The following is an 18,659-nucleotide window of genomic DNA, read 5'->3' as shown; positions in this document are numbered from 1 at the left end:
AATAGGATCCTAGACCTTCCTCACAGTCTGAGACCTCACTTTCTTCCAAGGTACATTATTTATAGTCTTCTAGTTCAAATAACCGTCTATTAGTGCAGTCCCTTTTGGACTGGTATAACTCAAAATATGCATTTTCATTGGAGGATTAATCTTAGGCAGAAGTAGGGACAACCACTGTGAGTTTGTTTCTCTGGAAATGAGGTGGATCCCCAGGGTTAGAACATGTAGCAAAAGACTGAATAATACTGATTGGAAATGAGCATGTGTATAAAGTCAATGATTTAGGATGGGCAAGGATCTACTTAAGTAGGGTAGGATTCAAATCATTTCTCATCAATTATCAGGCCAGACTCCTAAGTGCAAATTATCTTTAAGATCCTGGATTAGTATATAAAGATCAAGACACCTCCACAAATGTGAATCTACTTCTGGTACAACATAGGTAGAAATTATAGAACAAAAATTAATAAATACTGTCTCTTAAAACTATATTAAATACTATTAAAGCAGTTAGGTAAAGCAGTGGATAGATAGAACATAGGCCTTAAGAGTCAGAAAGATATGAGTTTGAATCATATCTTAGATATTGACGAGCTATATGACTCTGGGCAAGTCACGTCTATCTCAGTTTCCTTGTCTGCAAAATGGGGAAAATAGTAGCACCTATATCCCAGAGTTGTTATGAAGATCAAATAAGATAGCATATATAAAGTGATTTTACACTAGCCACAATTACTGAGAAATTCAAGAAGACAAAACTTTAATTGTTCTCAAAATCCATTCAAGAAATTTAAATTTATTTTAAATGACTAGAAGTTAGGAATTTTACTTTCTTTGTAGATGAAAAATACACCCTTCAATAATATAAAGTTCCTTGAAATATTTCTTTATTAATTCAGCATTAGAAGCTAGAGCAGCAATTACACCCAAAACTTCTTTCTTTATCTTTCTAGAACCAAAGAGGATATAGCAGAGCACATTGCAGCCCTTAAAGCCTCTCACCAGAGAGAAGTAGAAAAACTTCTTTGCCAACATGCTATAGACACTTCTTCTTCCAAAGTAGCTGAACTAAATCGCAAAATATCAACACAAGAGGTATATAAATGTAATTTTGTTCTTACTTTACCAAGTCTTGACTATTTTTTAGTAGCTACTTAACAGAGCATTATTTAATTTGGAAAATATTGAAGGTCTATGGAATAGAATTGGAAAATTATTCGGTTTTTGTGGAAGTTAATCTAGTTTGAGCATTTTTATTTTTTAAAAATGAACCTAGTAAAAAAAATTGTATTGGCTTCAATATAATCTCTACTTTATTTTTCCCAAAATCAGGCTTAAGTGACTTATTTTTTAATTTTTAATTTCATTGATTTTTATAACAAACATTTTTATTATATTGCCCTTTTTTTCTTTCAAAGAAATGTTATTTTATAAGATAATATATATTTGGACCAAAACTATAATTTTATGCAGATTTATCCCTAGGCTTCCCAGATAAATTTTTCCCTAATTGGGTTTCATGCTCTCCCTCTCTCTATCTCTCTGTCTGTCTGTCTCTCACTGTCTGTCTGTCTGTCTGTCTGTCTATCTCTCCCCCCGCTCCTCTATGTCTCTGTCTCCTCTTTCTCCTCTCTCTTTTTCTTCTCTCTGTCTCTCTTTCTCCTCTCTTGCTCTAATTTTCTTGTATTTTTTCAAATAACTGTTCCAACCTGAGGTTTTTTAATGTGGTATGTTTGGCAAATTTCCATAGGTTCTTATAAAGCATCTCCAAACACAAGTTAGTGAGCTACAGGAAAGTACAGAATCCTTGGCAATATCTCAAGTTCGAGAGGAAATCCTCCAGAAAGAGGTAAGAGATAGAAAATATGTGTGATGATTTTGTAATTTTTGCAATGTCCATCAAATCTTTTTACTTTGTGGGTTTTTTTAAAGAAGAAGTTCTTTAGAAGTTGCTGTTCACTGAGCCAGCCAATTCTTTCCCCAGTTAAGTTAGAGCAAGGGATTAAGCATTCCCTTTTACATAAATAAGAATTAACCAAAACCATCCAAACACATGTCAAATACATCTTAGCGAATTATTCATGTGTAAACTTAATTCTGTTTATTCTTTTCCCAGTCTAAATTCAAAATGCTAGTGTTTGGATAAACAAGAGTATTCCTTTATAAGATAGATATTAAACTTAATTTTTTCCCAAATTAGAAATGCATATCAGTGATAGAAAATATGCCACAGTTCCTTAAAATGAAAATTTTAAAACTAAGAATTCTCTTTATAGCTTATGATTTGTTTTTCTCATTACCAACTAAGAAGGCAAAGTACTTGAAATTTTAAAACATAGTTTAGAAGGTACATGTTTCATTTTCCTTAATTGTTCCTTATGTATATCTTTGCAGATTGTTACTGGTAGAGAGAATCCATTATATGAATAACAGTTGGCTCATTTGGGAATGAATATAGGTATTTAAAATAAAAACATAGAGCATATAGATTTAAATCATAAAATCCCAGAATTTCAGGAATCTCAGAAGCCATCCATACCCACCTAATATAGTAATCCCTCTACATATTCTAGCTTTCATTTGAGTATTCCTAATGAGAGAAAACCCATTTCACTTTTTTGATAGATTTCATCATTAGAAAATTTTTCATATTTTTAGCTAAAATATATCATTCTGGAACCTCTACCAATTTCTTCCAATTCTTCCCTCTCAGGTCAAGCAAAATAAGTCTTATCCTTTCCACATGACAGTCTTTAAACTAGATTAAGACAGTTATTCTTTAAACTAGATTAAGACAGTTATCATGCCATGCTTATCTCCTTCAACCCAAGGCTCTTGTCCATGATATTCCCATTTCTCTCAGTTGATTTTCATTCAGCATGACCTTGAGATCCCTCACTAAAAACTTAGAAAGCCAAAAAATAAATAAACCAAAAATGAGCACAAAAAAGGAGATTAGAAGAGAACAAACAACCTGAAAACCATAAAAAGTAGACAAGTGTTTTTTTAAAAGCTATTATTCCTTTAAAAAGACTAATAAAATTGATTAAATTTTACCAATCTGATTAAAAAGATGAGGGCAAAAATTCAAATCCACAAGATAATAAAGAAAGTGAAATCACAACAAAATCCAAAGAAAAAAAGATCCTGGCATCCACAAATGCTGAGTGATTGAGAGAAAAATGATGTCCCAACAAAAGAGATTTGAGGAGGAAGTTATACAGGTGAAGGGAGAACCAGTTTAAAAGGTGGAGGGAGGCAGAAGGAAGAAGACACTGGGGCAGAAGCCACAGGAAGGGTTCAGTGTCTTGAAGGCTAAGAAAGGGCCTTTGGCTCAAGTAGTTAAAAGATCATTGATAACCATAATGAAAACAGCTCTAGTGAGTGACGGAGAGGCAACATTTCCCTTTCACCTGTCAGGACCTCAGCAGGGTTTTCTGAGGCTGAGGGGGCAGGGGGAGGGGTTGGTTGGTTAGGAGCAGGGGGTTCTAAGGCCGAGGGGGCAGGGGGAGAAGTGGGTTGGCTAGGAAGGTTAATGTCCAGAGCAAGTTGGGACAGAGATTCTGATAATGTTCTTAACTCTCTTTTAATGTTTCTCATAAAAGCTATGATCTCCCCCTGTCTTTCCTCTATAAGCTCAAGCCAAGTATTTATTTCTGCATTTTGTTGAGTAGTAGAAGGAACACTCGGTTGGTTTGACTGAGAAGTGGGTTTTGTAAGGAAATACAATATTTCAACTATAACAATCAAAATCCCAAGGGGGAGTAGCGTGTCGATTATACTTTGCTATAAGCCCCATGGTATGAGAAATTTCAGAGAGGCAGCGAATGCGAATTTTACAAGGTTGGTCATGGAGCTGATGAGCCAGTTGTTAAGGACATTGTGAACTGGCTGTATCCACATATTTCTAAAGTAAACACGTGGGGAGCAGGACAAGGCCAAAAGCTTTTCCCAGGTTTCCCTTAATCCTAATTTAGGTGGTTGTTCCCTAAAGGAAAGGATATTTAGAAACAGCTCTCCTAGCCAGGACCTTAGGGCCCTGTTGCTAAGATTTAAAACAGCTGTGTTCGACTTAATTCAAGGAGAAATCAAAATGTTTTTTACTCACCCACTCTTACAGCTGTGTTTTGAAGCCAAGTTAGCACATTAAAAAAGACTGACTGACAGAGCAAGTAATAAAGAGAGAAAGGAAAGAGATTTCACAGATATTTTTTGAGGGTTTTAGTCACAACCTTCCTTCATGGTCAGCCATAAACTGTGACCGAGAAAATATGGTTTCAAGACTGCGAATTGCCAAAACTGTAAAGATAATTTTTAGTGTCTTGAGCTAAATCAAAAATAAGTGGTTGCCATGGGAAAAATTCCCAAATATGAAATACCCAAGTCAGCTGGGTTTTATGGAGATTTTAATTAATACAGATGAAGGAATTAAGGGAAGGAAAAGAGACAGAGTAAGAGGAAATAGTAGGAAAAGGCTAGGGCCTTTGGCCTAGGCCTTTCTCTTTAAGAGAGAAACTAAGTCAGTCTTTAATCACTCACTACAAGGTTATTCCAAGCAAAACTCTAGTTGTTCAGAGACAGTTCCTTCAGAGAGCCTCCTCTGACTCCTGACCTCCAATTCAGCTTCCAAAGCTGAACTCACCCCAGAAGCCTCAAGCTCCTTCCTTTTAAAGAAAATTTTCTCTTGTGTCACCTCCCCTAAATTTTCACGTCTACCAATCACATTAGACGCTTTTCCTAGGACTGCCCATTCTTAGTTTTTACCACTCTTTAGTTCTTGTCTTCTCTGGATAGATTATATCTTCTGAGTACTTCACACCTCTTCTCTAAGCTTGCCCTTTGTAAGTTGCTTGACCTTTTAGTGATTAATTTGACCTTCATAGGTACTTAGCACCCTTATGTATTAGATCTAAAACTAGACCTAGCTCTTAAGCTTTTGCCTCACTATACGTATGGGTTGGGGACTTTTTCTCATTGTTCCATAAGTAGTTTACAACTTTATCTTCCCCTAAAGTATGCCTAAGTATGGGTGGAGTAATGTAAAGTTCTCAATACATTCCTGACCAAGTATCTTCATTGTTTAAAATGGGGAATAGCCTTAGCCAAATGTTCTAATGTAGAGTCTAAGAAATTTTAAGATTCACAATCTCCCCTGATAATCATTGGGAGACTAGTCTCCCCATTGATCATTTAACATAATCATCTTGTAGTCCTAAACGCACTTCAAACTACAGATTCATACAATATTAAATTTTCTAAGAGGAAATTAAAGTAGTGAGGGAGAAATAGGAAAGAAAGAAAGCAAAACCAATGTTTTGCTAGGCACATTGACAGAAAGCCAAATTAGGGGCAGGCCCTTTTGGCATAAATGTGTACATTTACAATAAATGTTCAATCAAACTTCAGTTCAATCAACCACACCCAAAGTTCATTCTTGATCTTCTTGCTGTAGTGTAGGTTTTCTCGCATCTTTCTGCAACTGTTCATTCTCTGGGTTTGGGAGTTAGCAAGCTTCTTCCTTGAATATCTTTCTCAAACAAAATCAAAATCTTGGATTTTTATAAAAATAAAATCTCAAACAAAAAATCAAAAATCTTGGATTTTAAATTAAAATACATTTATTATCTGTGTTTAATGTTTTCAAAGGATGTTGCCACTCTCCTTTAGGGTAATTCTTCAACATTATTTAAGGTTACATTACATCTTTAACTTACCATGTATTTACATTTGACTATTTCTTCCCTAACTTGAAAAAGCATAGTAGCAATAGTAGTAGTTGTAGTGGTGGTGGTAGTAGTAGTAGCAGTAGCAGTAATTGTAGCAATAGTAGTAGTAGTCGTAGCAGCAGTAGCTGTTGTTACAGTAGTAGTCATCCTTTATTTTTCTGTCTTAGTATCAATTTTAAGACATTAGGGTAGCAAGAACTAGGCAATTAGGCTTAAGTGATTTGCCCAAGATCACACAGCTAGGAAGTATCTGAGGCTAGATTTGAGCCCAGGTCCTCCTGATCCAAGCCTAGTACTATGCTACCTAACTGCTTCAGAACATATTATTTTTAAAATACCATGTAAAATAATGAATTCAGCCAGATCTGTCTGCTCCAGCAAGTAACCCAGCATTCCAGTACATAAAAGACTCCTCCTTGAAGGATTTTGCAATTATAGCTCCTAACACAACACTAATGTCAAAATAGTCTTTGGTTGCCCAAAAAAAGGAGATAAGTAATGCTCTTATAATAAACTTTTTTCCTCCTCCTCCTGTAGAGTTTTGTATAGTGCTACTCTGGGAATTATATGGTTACTTTTATGACTGTACTCTGTGGTATAACTATCATGATCATAGATAGAAATTTTGTGACCCCTAAGTTGTTCAAAACACGACTGTCATTGTTAGTCAGTTTTCTCCTTTTTCATGAATTTTTTTTTAATTTTAAGGCATCTTATCTCTTTCCTATCTTTTAGCTCACTGAGCCATGACATTTCTAGTTTTACAACCAGATTATATTATAGCATTTTAAAGATTTTTTAAATTTTTCTTCAGCATGTAAACAGTTTTGCTTTCCCCTTACAAGTATTTTGAGTCATTTCTCCTCTTCCTAGAATACTTTTTATAATGGGCTTTAATACTACTAAGAAAAAATAATTAACTTTTCTGAGTATCTGAAATCTGAACTTGGCTGAATTTGAGTCAAGAGTATGGATATTAAAAGTATTCATGCTAGTGAAGAAGCTTAAGAAAAGCTGCTGGCTATGAACCTGTAAATCCTAATCCTCACTGTAAATTAGATTTTAATTAAGTGTTTATAAAGCAGATTATAGTTTATATAATTTAAATGATCAATCAGGATAACACAATTTTTTTTTACTTTAAAAGAGTAGATTCTTTTTATATATACAACCTCAATATGTAAAGGCAATTTCAATTTTTGCTTTTATGAATGAATGAATCTAACTACTTAAGAAATGAAAAACTGACTTAATTATTCAATGCCAACTGAAAAAATAAAACAGGTGTGACCCATTTGAAACAAATTCCATTGAAGATAAACAAGCTTATTGTGGAAATCTGGGGGACATTTCCCCCACACTGTGATTTGCACATAGGTCTACCTCACCTACAAATAGAGGGATTACAGAATTTGAAAGGTATAAAGGACCTAAGCAGCTTTTAAGTTCAACTCAGACCTGAAAGGCATCTCTGTTATAGTGTACCTGACAGATAGTCAATCATACTGGCTTTGCTTGAGGACTTCTAAAAAGGGAGGACCCAACTACCTCTTTTAGAATAGTTCTCATTTTCAAAATGGTTTTTGTTTTTCCCCCATCCGCATACCTTCAGACATACTCTGAGCCTTCAGTTGCTCAAGTACAGATCCCTTTGTCCTCATCCTCCTCAGTCCTACTCTTCCACATTTCCCACTCCAAATCTCCTGTGCTTTCTAAAATGTCTAATGAATAATAGCCAACTTACTTTCATCTTAAAACTTTGCTTTTTCTACTCCTCCTATCGTCTGATACTCAGTAAGAACTAACTCCCTCCTGAAGACACTGCAGTCATTTCCAATACTGTTTGCATCTTCACTTAAACCCATTGGCTCACTGGTCACAGTCAAATAATACACTGTGTTCTCCATTGCCACTTCCAGACTCTCCTTCTATCACAATTCCTCAGTGTCTCCTCTTTAAAGGTTCACCTATTCAAACTTATCACTAAGATATTTTCTTTTGGTAAATTTAATATATGGTTCACAGTTTTTCTCTACCCCACAACTCTTGCCCTCATATTAGAACACTTGAATATATGTGTAACAGTTAAAATTTAGGGGAGACTGAGGCAGGTAGAAATTTATTTCTCTCTGCAAGGAGGATTATATTTTTAGAGGTTTATTGAAGATTAAGGATTAAAGAAAATACAGGATAAGGAAAATGTGCCTAGGCCAGAGGCCTGGACAAGACCTCACCTACATTATGGAAAGAGCCACGTCTGCTCCAAAACGGAAGTCCAAAAAGAGAAAAGAGCGCCAAAAACCTTTGCCACCAGCTTAAATCCTTCCTCAATCTCGGCCCACCTCAGAATTGCGTGAGATTACAAAGCATTTTGGGGAAATGGAGCAAAGGCTTGTGGGGATTGTAGCCCTGTATTCGAGTTTATTTTTTACATTCCTCCGTTTGATCCTCTGGGAAGAAGTCCTTCCCCAAAGGATCATAAAAACATAATCAATTTAAAGATTACGATAATTTGAGGATAAGAGGAAAAAAAGAACAAAACCAATAATTATTGGACGAATTGACAGAAAGCCAATTAGGGGGCAGTCCCCTTTGGCATGAAAGTATACATACAAATAAATGTTCAGTCAACTACACCCAAAGTTCAATTTTGTGCAGCTTGTGGTCTGGAGGCTTCTTCATGGTGGCTTCTCCAACAGTTCAGTTCTGGATTCAGAGAGGTAGCATCTTCTTTACCTAAAATTCTTCTCAAAAGGAATTTAAACTTTGAAATTAAAAATAATATTTTTCTTTTACATTCCCCCCCGTTAAGAGGGTGATTAAAAAACCAGGATCACTTAGGGATGCATGGCTGAGGTATATATATCAATTGGTAAGAGAAATTAAAAGGATATCAGAAAAATCCAAATAAAAAAATTAAAAACTCTGGATGAAAATATAGACTATCAAAGTCTTAGGTGAAAAAATTCTAAGTAAAAGAAAAATAAATCTATAACAAGTCTTTGAATCAGGGCCCAATTAAAATGATCTAAGCAATGATGCATTTACCCAGTCAATAGCCAGGACTACAGAAAGGTACCACACTCCCTTTAATACTCTAACTTCTCAGTTTTCCATCTACTCAGTTCCATGAACCATTCTTCCACTCCATATCAGTAACACAGAGATCTTGATCCAAAGGTCTTATAGTTGATTTTGCTGTCATTCACAAATGTTCCACTTGCATGGTCACCCACCAAACCTGCTTTATCTGGTCCTAACCTTCTATCAATATAGCTCTCCTTCTCCTTATGAGCTCACTGTTACCTCCAGACCCTCTACCCCTCAGTTCTTTCCCAGGCAATCCCATCTCTGCATTGACTGTACTTTCCTATCTTGACCTCTGCATTGACTATACTTCTATCTTCCTCCAACTACAGGAAAGAAGAAATTATCCCCTATCTTCCAGATGACAGAAAAGGGACTTAGCCTTTAATATTTAACTTAATCTAAAAACTTATTCCATTCCCACAAAAATTCATTTCTTTCTTTATCTGCCACTAGATGATTAAATCTTACCAATCTACATGTTCACTAAATCTATAAGTAATTTAGACTTGGGCAATTGTCTATATTAGTTTAGCTTAGCTATTAGGGCTAGTGCTTACTAAAGAAGAGAACTTAATCCTATAGTTAAATTAAAATAAGTCAAAGTGATCAACTAATAACTGATTTGGTTATTCTTTTTAATTCCCTCCTTTGATCCTTAAATAAACTCATTTCCTTATGGATTACTTAGAAATGCTCTCTAGTATCTTTAGGTACTGTAAGAGTTTAAATTTAGGTTTTATTCTAAATATGAGAATTCTAAAGTAATATTGTGGATGCTGATTTAAAAATAAGAAGGTAGAAAATTGTCTAGTCTACCATCGTAAGTACTGCTCTGGTGTTTGGCTCAGCCCCAGCAGGGTTTCCCCAAATCCAATCTCCTCATGGATTTCCTGGTAATCCTCAGCCAGAGGATTAATGTTTTAGGCCAGAGAGAGTTCCACCAATGCAACCTCCTCCAAAGCGAAGGCAGGGATCTCAGCCACTCACTCCAAATGCCAGATATCTCCAGAACCAAGATAAAAGGGGCCATTCTTCATTCTTCCAGAGCATGTCCTACTGAAACAACTTTGCAAGGTAAGGTGAGAAAACAAGATTTTTAACACTTTGATCTGCACTTCTGATTCTAGATTTCAAAACTTTTGGAAGAATTGCGAGAGGCCAAAGAAAGTCACACTCCCGAGATGAAGCATTTCATGGCGCTGGAAAGGAAGATCAAACAGATGGAGATGCGCCATGTGCAGAGGGAGCAAGAGCTGCAACAGGTAAAAGCGACTGCCCCTGGGGCCAGAAGGGGGTTGCCCTTAGTTGATGGGAGGGCTCTCTCAGATAGGAAAGGTCCTTAAATCATTTCCTGTTGCCCTGGGTCATTAGAGAAGGGGCAGAAGTGTGCCTGGTGATTCTGGTGATTCAGAGAACTGGGGACTCAACATCACTTTGCTCATTCTTAACAAGTGGCCATTTTTAGTCACACTCCTGCAGTGCCGACAGATATATGAACGCCCCCATGGGGACAGTTTCTGCACAGTCAGAATGTAGATCGGACATGGTCAGCTGGAGAGGCAGCCCTTGGCATGGAGTCAGGAAGACCCAAGGCCAGATTCTCCCTCAGATGCTTACCTGAGCAAGCCACTTAACCCTTTTTGGGTGGAACCTTTATTTTCTCTTCTGTAAAATGGGAATAATATTGGCTCCTTCCTTGTGAGGATTATCCTGATGAAAATGAAAGCATTTTGTAGTCCTTAAAGAACTATATAAAAGTATGATAATATTCTAAGTGACAACCACTAATTTACTATTGTTATGACTAGTGATATCCTATGATTATAGTAACTGTAAATAGATTAAAATAGAATTCCATCTGGAATTCAGTTTTTTAATGTGCTCCTAGAAATTTAAAATGTTTCTTAGTTGCAAAACATTTGAACACATGATTTTATAATTTGGCAGAATCATGTGTGTGTGTGTGTATATAAAAGCAGTTTTAAGTTTACATGGTAAGTTTGAAGCAAATGGTACTATGTAGTCAAGCATTTAGACATTTTAATGATCCAAGAACTAAGAAATAATTCAGGAAGATTGATAAGAAAAAGAAAAAAAGACACAATCTCATCTTTTCTCCTGAATCTCACACTATTAGACTTTCTTCTCCACTCACTGTGTGCCCACCAGCCCATTAACACTGCCACCATCTGAGCCTCCCATATTGCACTGAAATGTCACTGTGCTGTGGTGCCACCAATAATGTGTCTAAGTAGGTGGTGAGCATTCTAATGAGCCTTTACTTCCTTAACCTAGATTACAACCTTACAATTTTCATTACAAATAAGCATGTTGATTGCCAAAGAATCTCTACTCTAAATGTAGCAGTTGTAGACAAAAACCAAGACTTTCAGGAAACTTTTGGTTGAAACAAGAGGCAGGGAGTGATGGGCCTAAAATACTTCATATAATTGTGGAATTTTAGAACCAGAAGGACTTCTAGAAATCATATATACATATATATCATAGTAAAATGTCAAATTAATTCTTGACATAGACCAAAATATAGCCAGAGCCAGAATTATCAACCTTTTTTATGTCATGGACCCCTTCTGCAGTCTGGAAAAGCCTGTGGGCCTCTTCTCACAAGAGTTTGGTTTTTTTTTTTTTTTAATATATAAAAAACATAAGATTCCCAAGGAAACCAGTTATATTGAAATATGGCTATCAAAATATTTTTCTTCCACTTCCTAGCTGTGTAACCCTGGGCAAGTCACTTGACCCCCATTGCCTAGCCCTTACCACTCTTCTGCCTTGGAGCCAACACACAGTATTGACTCCAAGACGGAAGGTAAGGGTTTAAAAAAATATATATTTTTCTTATTTTCCTAGCCCCAGGCTAGGAACTCTTGAATTAGAGGTTAAATGAACCTAGATAGAGATGTGTATTTTATTGGCTACCTAGGCCTCCTATTACAGCTCTTTGAGGTCTGTAACCAGGCACATAGAAACATCACCCCATGTTTTTACCAAGTCTGAAAATCCAGAGTCTATATTAAATATTTAATCTTTTACATGTCTAATGCCAGGTCTGCAAAAACTGATAACTATGAAGAGTAGTGATTCTTCATGATTAAGTAATTCTGAATCTAATGAATGAAAATGCTAAATCCTAAATGAGTAATTTTTAATATCTTATAAAAAGATTATTTGCTATAAATAAAAGAATAAAAGAATTACAGTTCCATCTTACCATGTTTTATGTTTCTCTTTTATGCTTATGTTTATCAAGGCATCTAACATGATGCCTTTGAAAACAGCAAGCGAAAAAAAAAATGCTTTAAGTTGATTGAATCAAATTGAAAGAGTTGTAATGAAATTATCCAATCCAGTTATCAGAATCTAAGCAAACATACATAGACTATTCTTGGCAGGTCCAGGGTATGTCATGTTTAGGAGCATCCGTTGTTTTGATTGGATAAGATTTCCTCTGCCAAGCATCCTACAGTATGTGTAACATGTATTATTCAGTATTAGATTATTAGAAAGCATGTTGCAATTGGTTAGCATTAACAATGTGTCCCTCTTATCATCAGGCAACATTTCAGAACTAGGAGGAGACCTTAAAAATAATCTAATTTAGAACCAATGTTTTGCAAAGAGAAAACAGAGGTCCATCTTATCCTTATCCTTTGCTGTCATTCTGCTATACATTTCCTAATTGTCTTTCAGCATGCTCACAGAAAGAAGTACCTACCTTTTTCTGGGTTAGGAGGTTGGCAGTCTACAGCCCAAGGACTAAATCTACTCCTCACCTTTTTTTGTGTGGTCCACTAGCTAATAAGACTTTTTTTTTTCATTTCTGATTATAGGAACATTTTATTCATCAATCTAATCACCATTCTTTCCAGCCAAAAGAATTTGGCACTATGACAGTTAGGTGACTAGAGCTGGGACTCAGGAAGAATCGAGTTCAGATCCCACCTAAGACATTTACTTGCTTTGTGACCTTGGGCAAGTCACTTAACCTCAGTTTGATTCAGTTTCTCCAACTGTAAAATGGGGATAATAATAGCACCTGCCTGCCAGGATTATTGTGAGGATTAAATGAGATATCATATCAATCCAGAGACCAGATTTGAACTCTGAAAGATGAGTCTTCCTGACACCAGGCCCAGCGTCCTCCTGTGCCCCTTAGCTGTCCAGCCTGGCTGAAAAAGGCACAAAATATGGGCTTGTTCTCTTCCCTTCTCTTTCCTCGCTATTGACCCTCGCTGAGGTGTTCCAGCTCTTAGAAAGCAGAGAATTTTGCCCCAACATGTGAGAGATTCTTAAATTGTGTCAGAAACTCGGGGAATATTTTTAGTATGAATTCCATATTATTAATTACATTATTAATTTATAAGATAATCAATTCAATCCCCCCTTGTCTGTGACACAATAGTGCATGTCCCGGCCTGATAAAGAAAACCGAGATGCATTTCTCAGTTGGGAGCCGATGCTGATTCCCCTCCTGCCTCCTGCAGTGGGACGTCATGGGCTTCTTGCTTTTGTGATTCACAGTAAGCCTAAGAGATGGTGCATCACCAGCATGAACCCGGGGTCTCACTTGGAAATGCTTCATTTGTAGATAATACAGCAGACACGCCAGGTGGTGGAAACTGAGCAAGAAAAGGAAGTGGCGAAATGGAAGAGGCTGGCCCAGCTGAAGAACCAGGAGCTCGAGAAGTTCCGGGTAGAATTAGACTCCATATTAGATGTGCTCCGAGAGCTGCACCGACAGGGAGTTGTTGTTCCAGCTCCTTATTCTGACCAATTAAATGACCCTGACTATTGAGATTTCAAGGGAACAGAGAGCATAAGCCTGGAGGAGGAGAAAAAACAGACAGACCTGGAGAAAGCCAAAGCCCGAAGCCAGAGGATTTCCACCAATTATTCAGACAACTGACGATAAGAGAAGATAAGTGATCTCTGATGGATAAGGGGGGGAAATGGCATTGGGCCACATTTCTTTGTAGGAAAAATGTCAACAATTCCATACTAAATTATTTAAAGGAAAACAACTGTGAAAGGATTTTAAGTAACTTTCTACATAAGTTCATTTTCTTTGTGCCAAGAAAACGGTTTCTGTTTTTCTTACAAAACTCTTGAGCACAGTCTTCAGAATTGCCTATCGGGTCATACAGCTTTCCCTACAATTTGAAAGAGAGCAGTTGCTTCTCAGTGTTCAGAATTATCTTTCTCCTCATTTTCCCAGTTTCACCTTCCTTCCTTGAGGTGGCTCCTCACACACCTAATATCTTTCCAGACTAAAAGGAATTAAATCCAGCAGATGTTTAAAACTGTGAATTTGGAACGTGGGGTTTTGTTTAAACCAACAAATCCTAAATACCTGTTCCATTTATATTATTATTTTTAACATTTCCTTTTTTGAGGTCAGGTGATGGTTTGCTAGATAGATGAAGTAAAACTTCATAAATATTAAAGCTAACAGTTAAGCTTAAAACTTTTCTACAATAGCCCTTACAAAATAGAACCTTTCTAGGGTCCATTGGGACTAATCTTGGTTTAAATTATGTAAAAGATATGTGTGGAAATTTTTTCAATACTGATTTATGTGGTTATTTTTATGTAATTTGTAAATTACAAATTTGATGTATTTTGTACACCTTAATGTTAACAAAATCACAGTGAAACATGTGGTATTCTAGTCCAAATTTAGCTGTGGATTATTCGAACTACTCATGATGTTGGGCATTTCATAAAGCTAAGATGTATGGTAGTCATCCTGGAAACCTCAAATTTCAGGCAATTATGTCCTGATGTTACACCATCTTCTCATTTGCAAGAACAGATTTATCATTTTAAACTGAATTTTCAGCAGCACTACATGTTGAGTATTAGTTGAAATAAAATATGCTTATTTCTATAGAGGCAGAGAAAAAACAAAGAATAAATATACAATCTCATCGCTTTCTAAAAGAAGTTGTGAACCTCAGAGTGGTGTTATTTTATTTATGTTTGTATGAAAGAATTATACCATGAAATAATAATAAAGTTGTCTACTTTTTAATTGTTTGGAATGAGCCCTGAGACATGTTTTTTTTTTTTCTGCCAGTGCATCTTATAACATAGCTATATACCCTTATTTGTGCTTTTCTGTCCTTTGCCTACCATGCCACATTCAGCATGCTCCTCCAAAGGACAAGCATGCCTGCTCCAAAGCAGCAGACAGCATGTCAGGGAGTTCATGAAACTGGAAAGCTCCTAAAGTAATCCCAGCCTGGGCTTCTGTGACAGATGCCTTTGGTATTTGGGCCATGTTGGGATTTAACTTACTTTTGGCTCCATGAAGAATGCAGAATATGAGTGAATGTTCTGGAAAGACTTTGAGTAGGGAATACATCTAAACTACCCAATCTTCAGGTAGATTAGGAAACTTCTTTCATATTCATCTGTTAAATTTAAATTAATGTCCAGTAACTCCAAGTATTGTATTTTACAAGATTTATTAGTAATCACTTGAAGTAGAAGAAATAAAAGAACAAAAGAATAAAACCTAAGTAAAACCACATGAGTAAAATTCTTCTGGCTGACTCGCCAACTATGTTAAATTTAAATTAATGTCCAATAATTCTAAGTATTATATTTTATAAGATTTATTAGTAATCACTTGAAGTAGAAGAAAAATATAGAAGTACAAAGCTTAAGTATGACCACAGGAGTAAACTTTCCTGCCAAGCTCTCTCCCCCAGCCTCCACAGCCACATTCCGGGAAGAAGAGAGCGAGGGATCTACACTCACAACTTTATCTTGAAAGGGTAAGCCCATAAGGTGAGAAAGAAAATGGGAAGCTGGGAAAGAGAGTTCTGGGGAGAAACTTCTAATTACACATATCATAGCAGACCTTTCTGATTTTCTCATATATCAGAAGAGGGAATGAGAATCTTCCCTAGCTAGTGCTCCACTTTAGCCTAGAGTCTGAACCAGCCACAAAAACCCTAATAGTGGGTGCTGTTTTTCAAGACCTTCCAAATCAGAAACAGTAAGCCTACCTCTCCCTGTTTCCTTTCTACCTGGAAACACAAAGGATTTCTAATCTGGCCTTACTTTTCACAGCAAAAGGTCCACAGGCAGACACCTGGAGTGTCTTCCCTTTTTCTTCCCCTTTCATCTATAAAATTACAGTTTTCCCCATCACAGTTTTGATAGATCCCTGGTCAGCATAGGAAATTAAATGGAAATATTAGAATTTTATGGAAGCCACAGATGACACATGAAGACCAGAAGACAACATAGAAAAAGTTTAGAAACTCAGAAGTACATAAAACATATGTCTGGTGTATAATATCAACATACTTTATCTATACCACCAATATTTACAATTTCTTTTTTAAAGTTAAAAGAAGTAAAAAGTATACAGGGAATTAAAAAAGAAAAGGAAAAGTACACAATAGCTAAAAAATTTTACATTGTTTTCCCCCCTAACCCTCACGATGTGGAGGGTTTACCTTTAGAGGGACTGAACTAGATGACCTCTAAAGGCCCTTTCAGCTCTAAATCTACCAAAGCTAGGTTCCATATTCCTCATCTACAGCTTTATTCTCATACCCTAAAAATTCTTTATCTCTTCATTCCCTTCACTTCCTACCTTTTTCACTGCTTGATATTCCTTCATCTGGGGCCTGTGTCACCTTTCAGAATGCCTCAGAGAAGAGGAGCCCTTATTTAATCAATCCAATTTCATCTTCTGAAACTAACTGGGAGTAGTAGGAATTCTGCAAAGTCCAAACATGACCCTAGGACAACATGCCCTCCCATACCTAGACCATTGGGTGATCAATCAGAAGCAGATCAAAAGAAGTTTCCCACCAAGTGCTATCCATTTGGAACTATTGGACATCTTCAGGTCCTTGGGGGGACAGGAATAGAGTACACACACTTGTCAAGTCAGAAGCCAAAGATACTGTGCTCAGAGATCTAATCCCGCCTCATAGCCCTATTAAATGTCTAAAAATTGCTCCCAGATCTCCATATCTTGATCTTGTCCAGACCTGTTCAAACATTAGCCATGCATTTCCAATGACTATTGGTCCTTACAATAGTCCTGCTACCAATTTGACATCAATGTCTAAAAATTAAACAGCATTTTCACAATAGCTAAAAATGCACCATGCCAGTGCCATCTTCCCTTCTTCAAATAAATCAGCAAGCTAAGTGCCAAACAAAACTTAAAATAGACGCCTTCAGGAAGCTTACCTTTTAGGGGAGACAGTATGTCATGTACAAGACATAATACAATAGGCATATGCAAGACATATACAAATAGACACAAAGCAACCTTAGAGGGGGAAGGCGCTAAGCAGCCCTTGAGTCTTGGGCTTTCAATGTAGAGTTATGTTTGTCTTCTGATCCTTTATCAACATCCATTCACCAAATTTGGTTGATTTTTCCTTTGTAATGTAAATTAATGTCATGTAAAGATTCAATCTTTAGCTTTCTTTTCCCACTGCCACCATCCTAGATGAGGCTCATTGGTTATTGCTCATCTTGGCTGACATTTAACTGACTAAAAAGAAATATGGTTACAGATGTTTTCAGGTTCCCCCCCCCAAAAGCTAGAAAGCATTCAGCATTTTGTCATTATGATCTTTTCATTTTTAACCTATGTCACAGAATTTCTAAGTCAGAATATCTCTGATGGTCCAGGAAGTCCCATCCCTAAACAAAGCAAAACAAAAACCCTTTTACAACATTCTCATATGGGATGAGTAGGTATTGGCCAACATACTCTAGTTGGACAGCCTTGTTCTAATGCTCAACATTGTGTCCTGATGGCTAATGAAGATTAATTAAGGTCTCAAGGGTCTGGTATTCACCAATGGAGTTTTCTGATCTGGTGTGGCATTGTATCTGCCACCACTAAAAAATTATGTGATAGGGACTTTTGAACAATTATGTTTGAATTTTCATCATAAATGATCTGGTCTATTTGATACAACTAACACCAAATTTTAAAAATATTTTCCATAAACAAACGCCAGACTTTGATTCAGGAAAGTCCAAATTCAAATCCTATCATAGACATTTACTAACAATATGATTTTGGGCAAGTCACTTAAACCTCATTCAGCCTTGTTTTTGTAACATTTAAATCTCTAATAATAGAAATATTATATTTTGTGGAGGTTTATTATATGATCATTAGAAATCAAGGAATAAAGAGGATAACAAAATAAAAACCACATGCCTGTGGCTGATCAGCCACTTCAAACATCCGCCTTACCACCGCCAAGCTCAGGACAGGAAGTGAAAAACTGGGACCTTCCACATCCCCACCTAATATCCCCTACCTACAGGAAGTACATAATGACAGGAAGTCAGTGGGCTCCTGGGAAATGTAGTTCTTTTTTAGGGTAACAGATTTTCAATTATAGTTTCCTTATCTAAAAAATAATGGAAATGAGGATCAAATTAGATAACATATGTAAAGTATTTTATAAACCCTAGAGCACTATAAAAACTTTTGTTGTTGTTTAGTCTTTTCAGTTGTGCTCAACATGTGATCCAATAGACTTCTGTCCATACTATTTTCTTGGCAAAGATACTATAGTGTTTTACCATTTTTTTTCTACAGTGGCAAACAGAGGTTAAATTGACTGCTATTATTATTTTATTTTTAGTCTTCACAACAATTTCAATGTGAATACTATAGGGTATTATTATCTCATCATACAAATGGGGAAACTGAAGCTCAGAACATTTAAATGACTTGACATGGGTGACAGCTAATCAGGATAAGAAGCATATAATAATCTCCTGACACTGTGCTTAGCACTCTATCCACTCATATTCCTATAATTT

The 18,659-nt window shown here is 36.3% G+C and overlaps 1 protein-coding gene across 13 annotated transcripts in view; it reads left to right on the top strand.

Moving 5' to 3' along the window:
- Nucleotides 1–14,878, top strand: part of CEP162 (centrosomal protein 162) — a 118,140-nt gene extending 103,262 nt beyond the window's left edge. For all 13 annotated transcript variants that reach the window (XM_007484275.3, XM_007484274.3, XM_007484273.3 and 10 more), the window contains 4 exons: nucleotides 954–1,095; nucleotides 1,751–1,849; nucleotides 9,944–10,078; nucleotides 13,426–14,878. In XM_007484275.3, coding sequence (XP_007484337.2) covers nucleotides 954–1,095; nucleotides 1,751–1,849; nucleotides 9,944–10,078; nucleotides 13,426–13,632 — 583 coding nt within the window. In that variant the 3' untranslated portion in view covers nucleotides 13,633–14,878. The remainder of the gene's footprint in view (nucleotides 1–953; nucleotides 1,096–1,750; nucleotides 1,850–9,943; nucleotides 10,079–13,425) is intronic.
- The last annotated feature ends 3,781 nt before the right edge of the window (nucleotides 14,879–18,659 follow it).

This window comes from Monodelphis domestica, chromosome 2 (assembly GCF_027887165.1).
Source record: "Monodelphis domestica isolate mMonDom1 chromosome 2, mMonDom1.pri, whole genome shotgun sequence".
Lineage (NCBI taxonomy): Eukaryota > Metazoa > Chordata > Mammalia > Didelphimorphia > Didelphidae > Monodelphis > Monodelphis domestica.
This window is presented reverse-complemented; position numbering and strand designations above follow the sequence as displayed.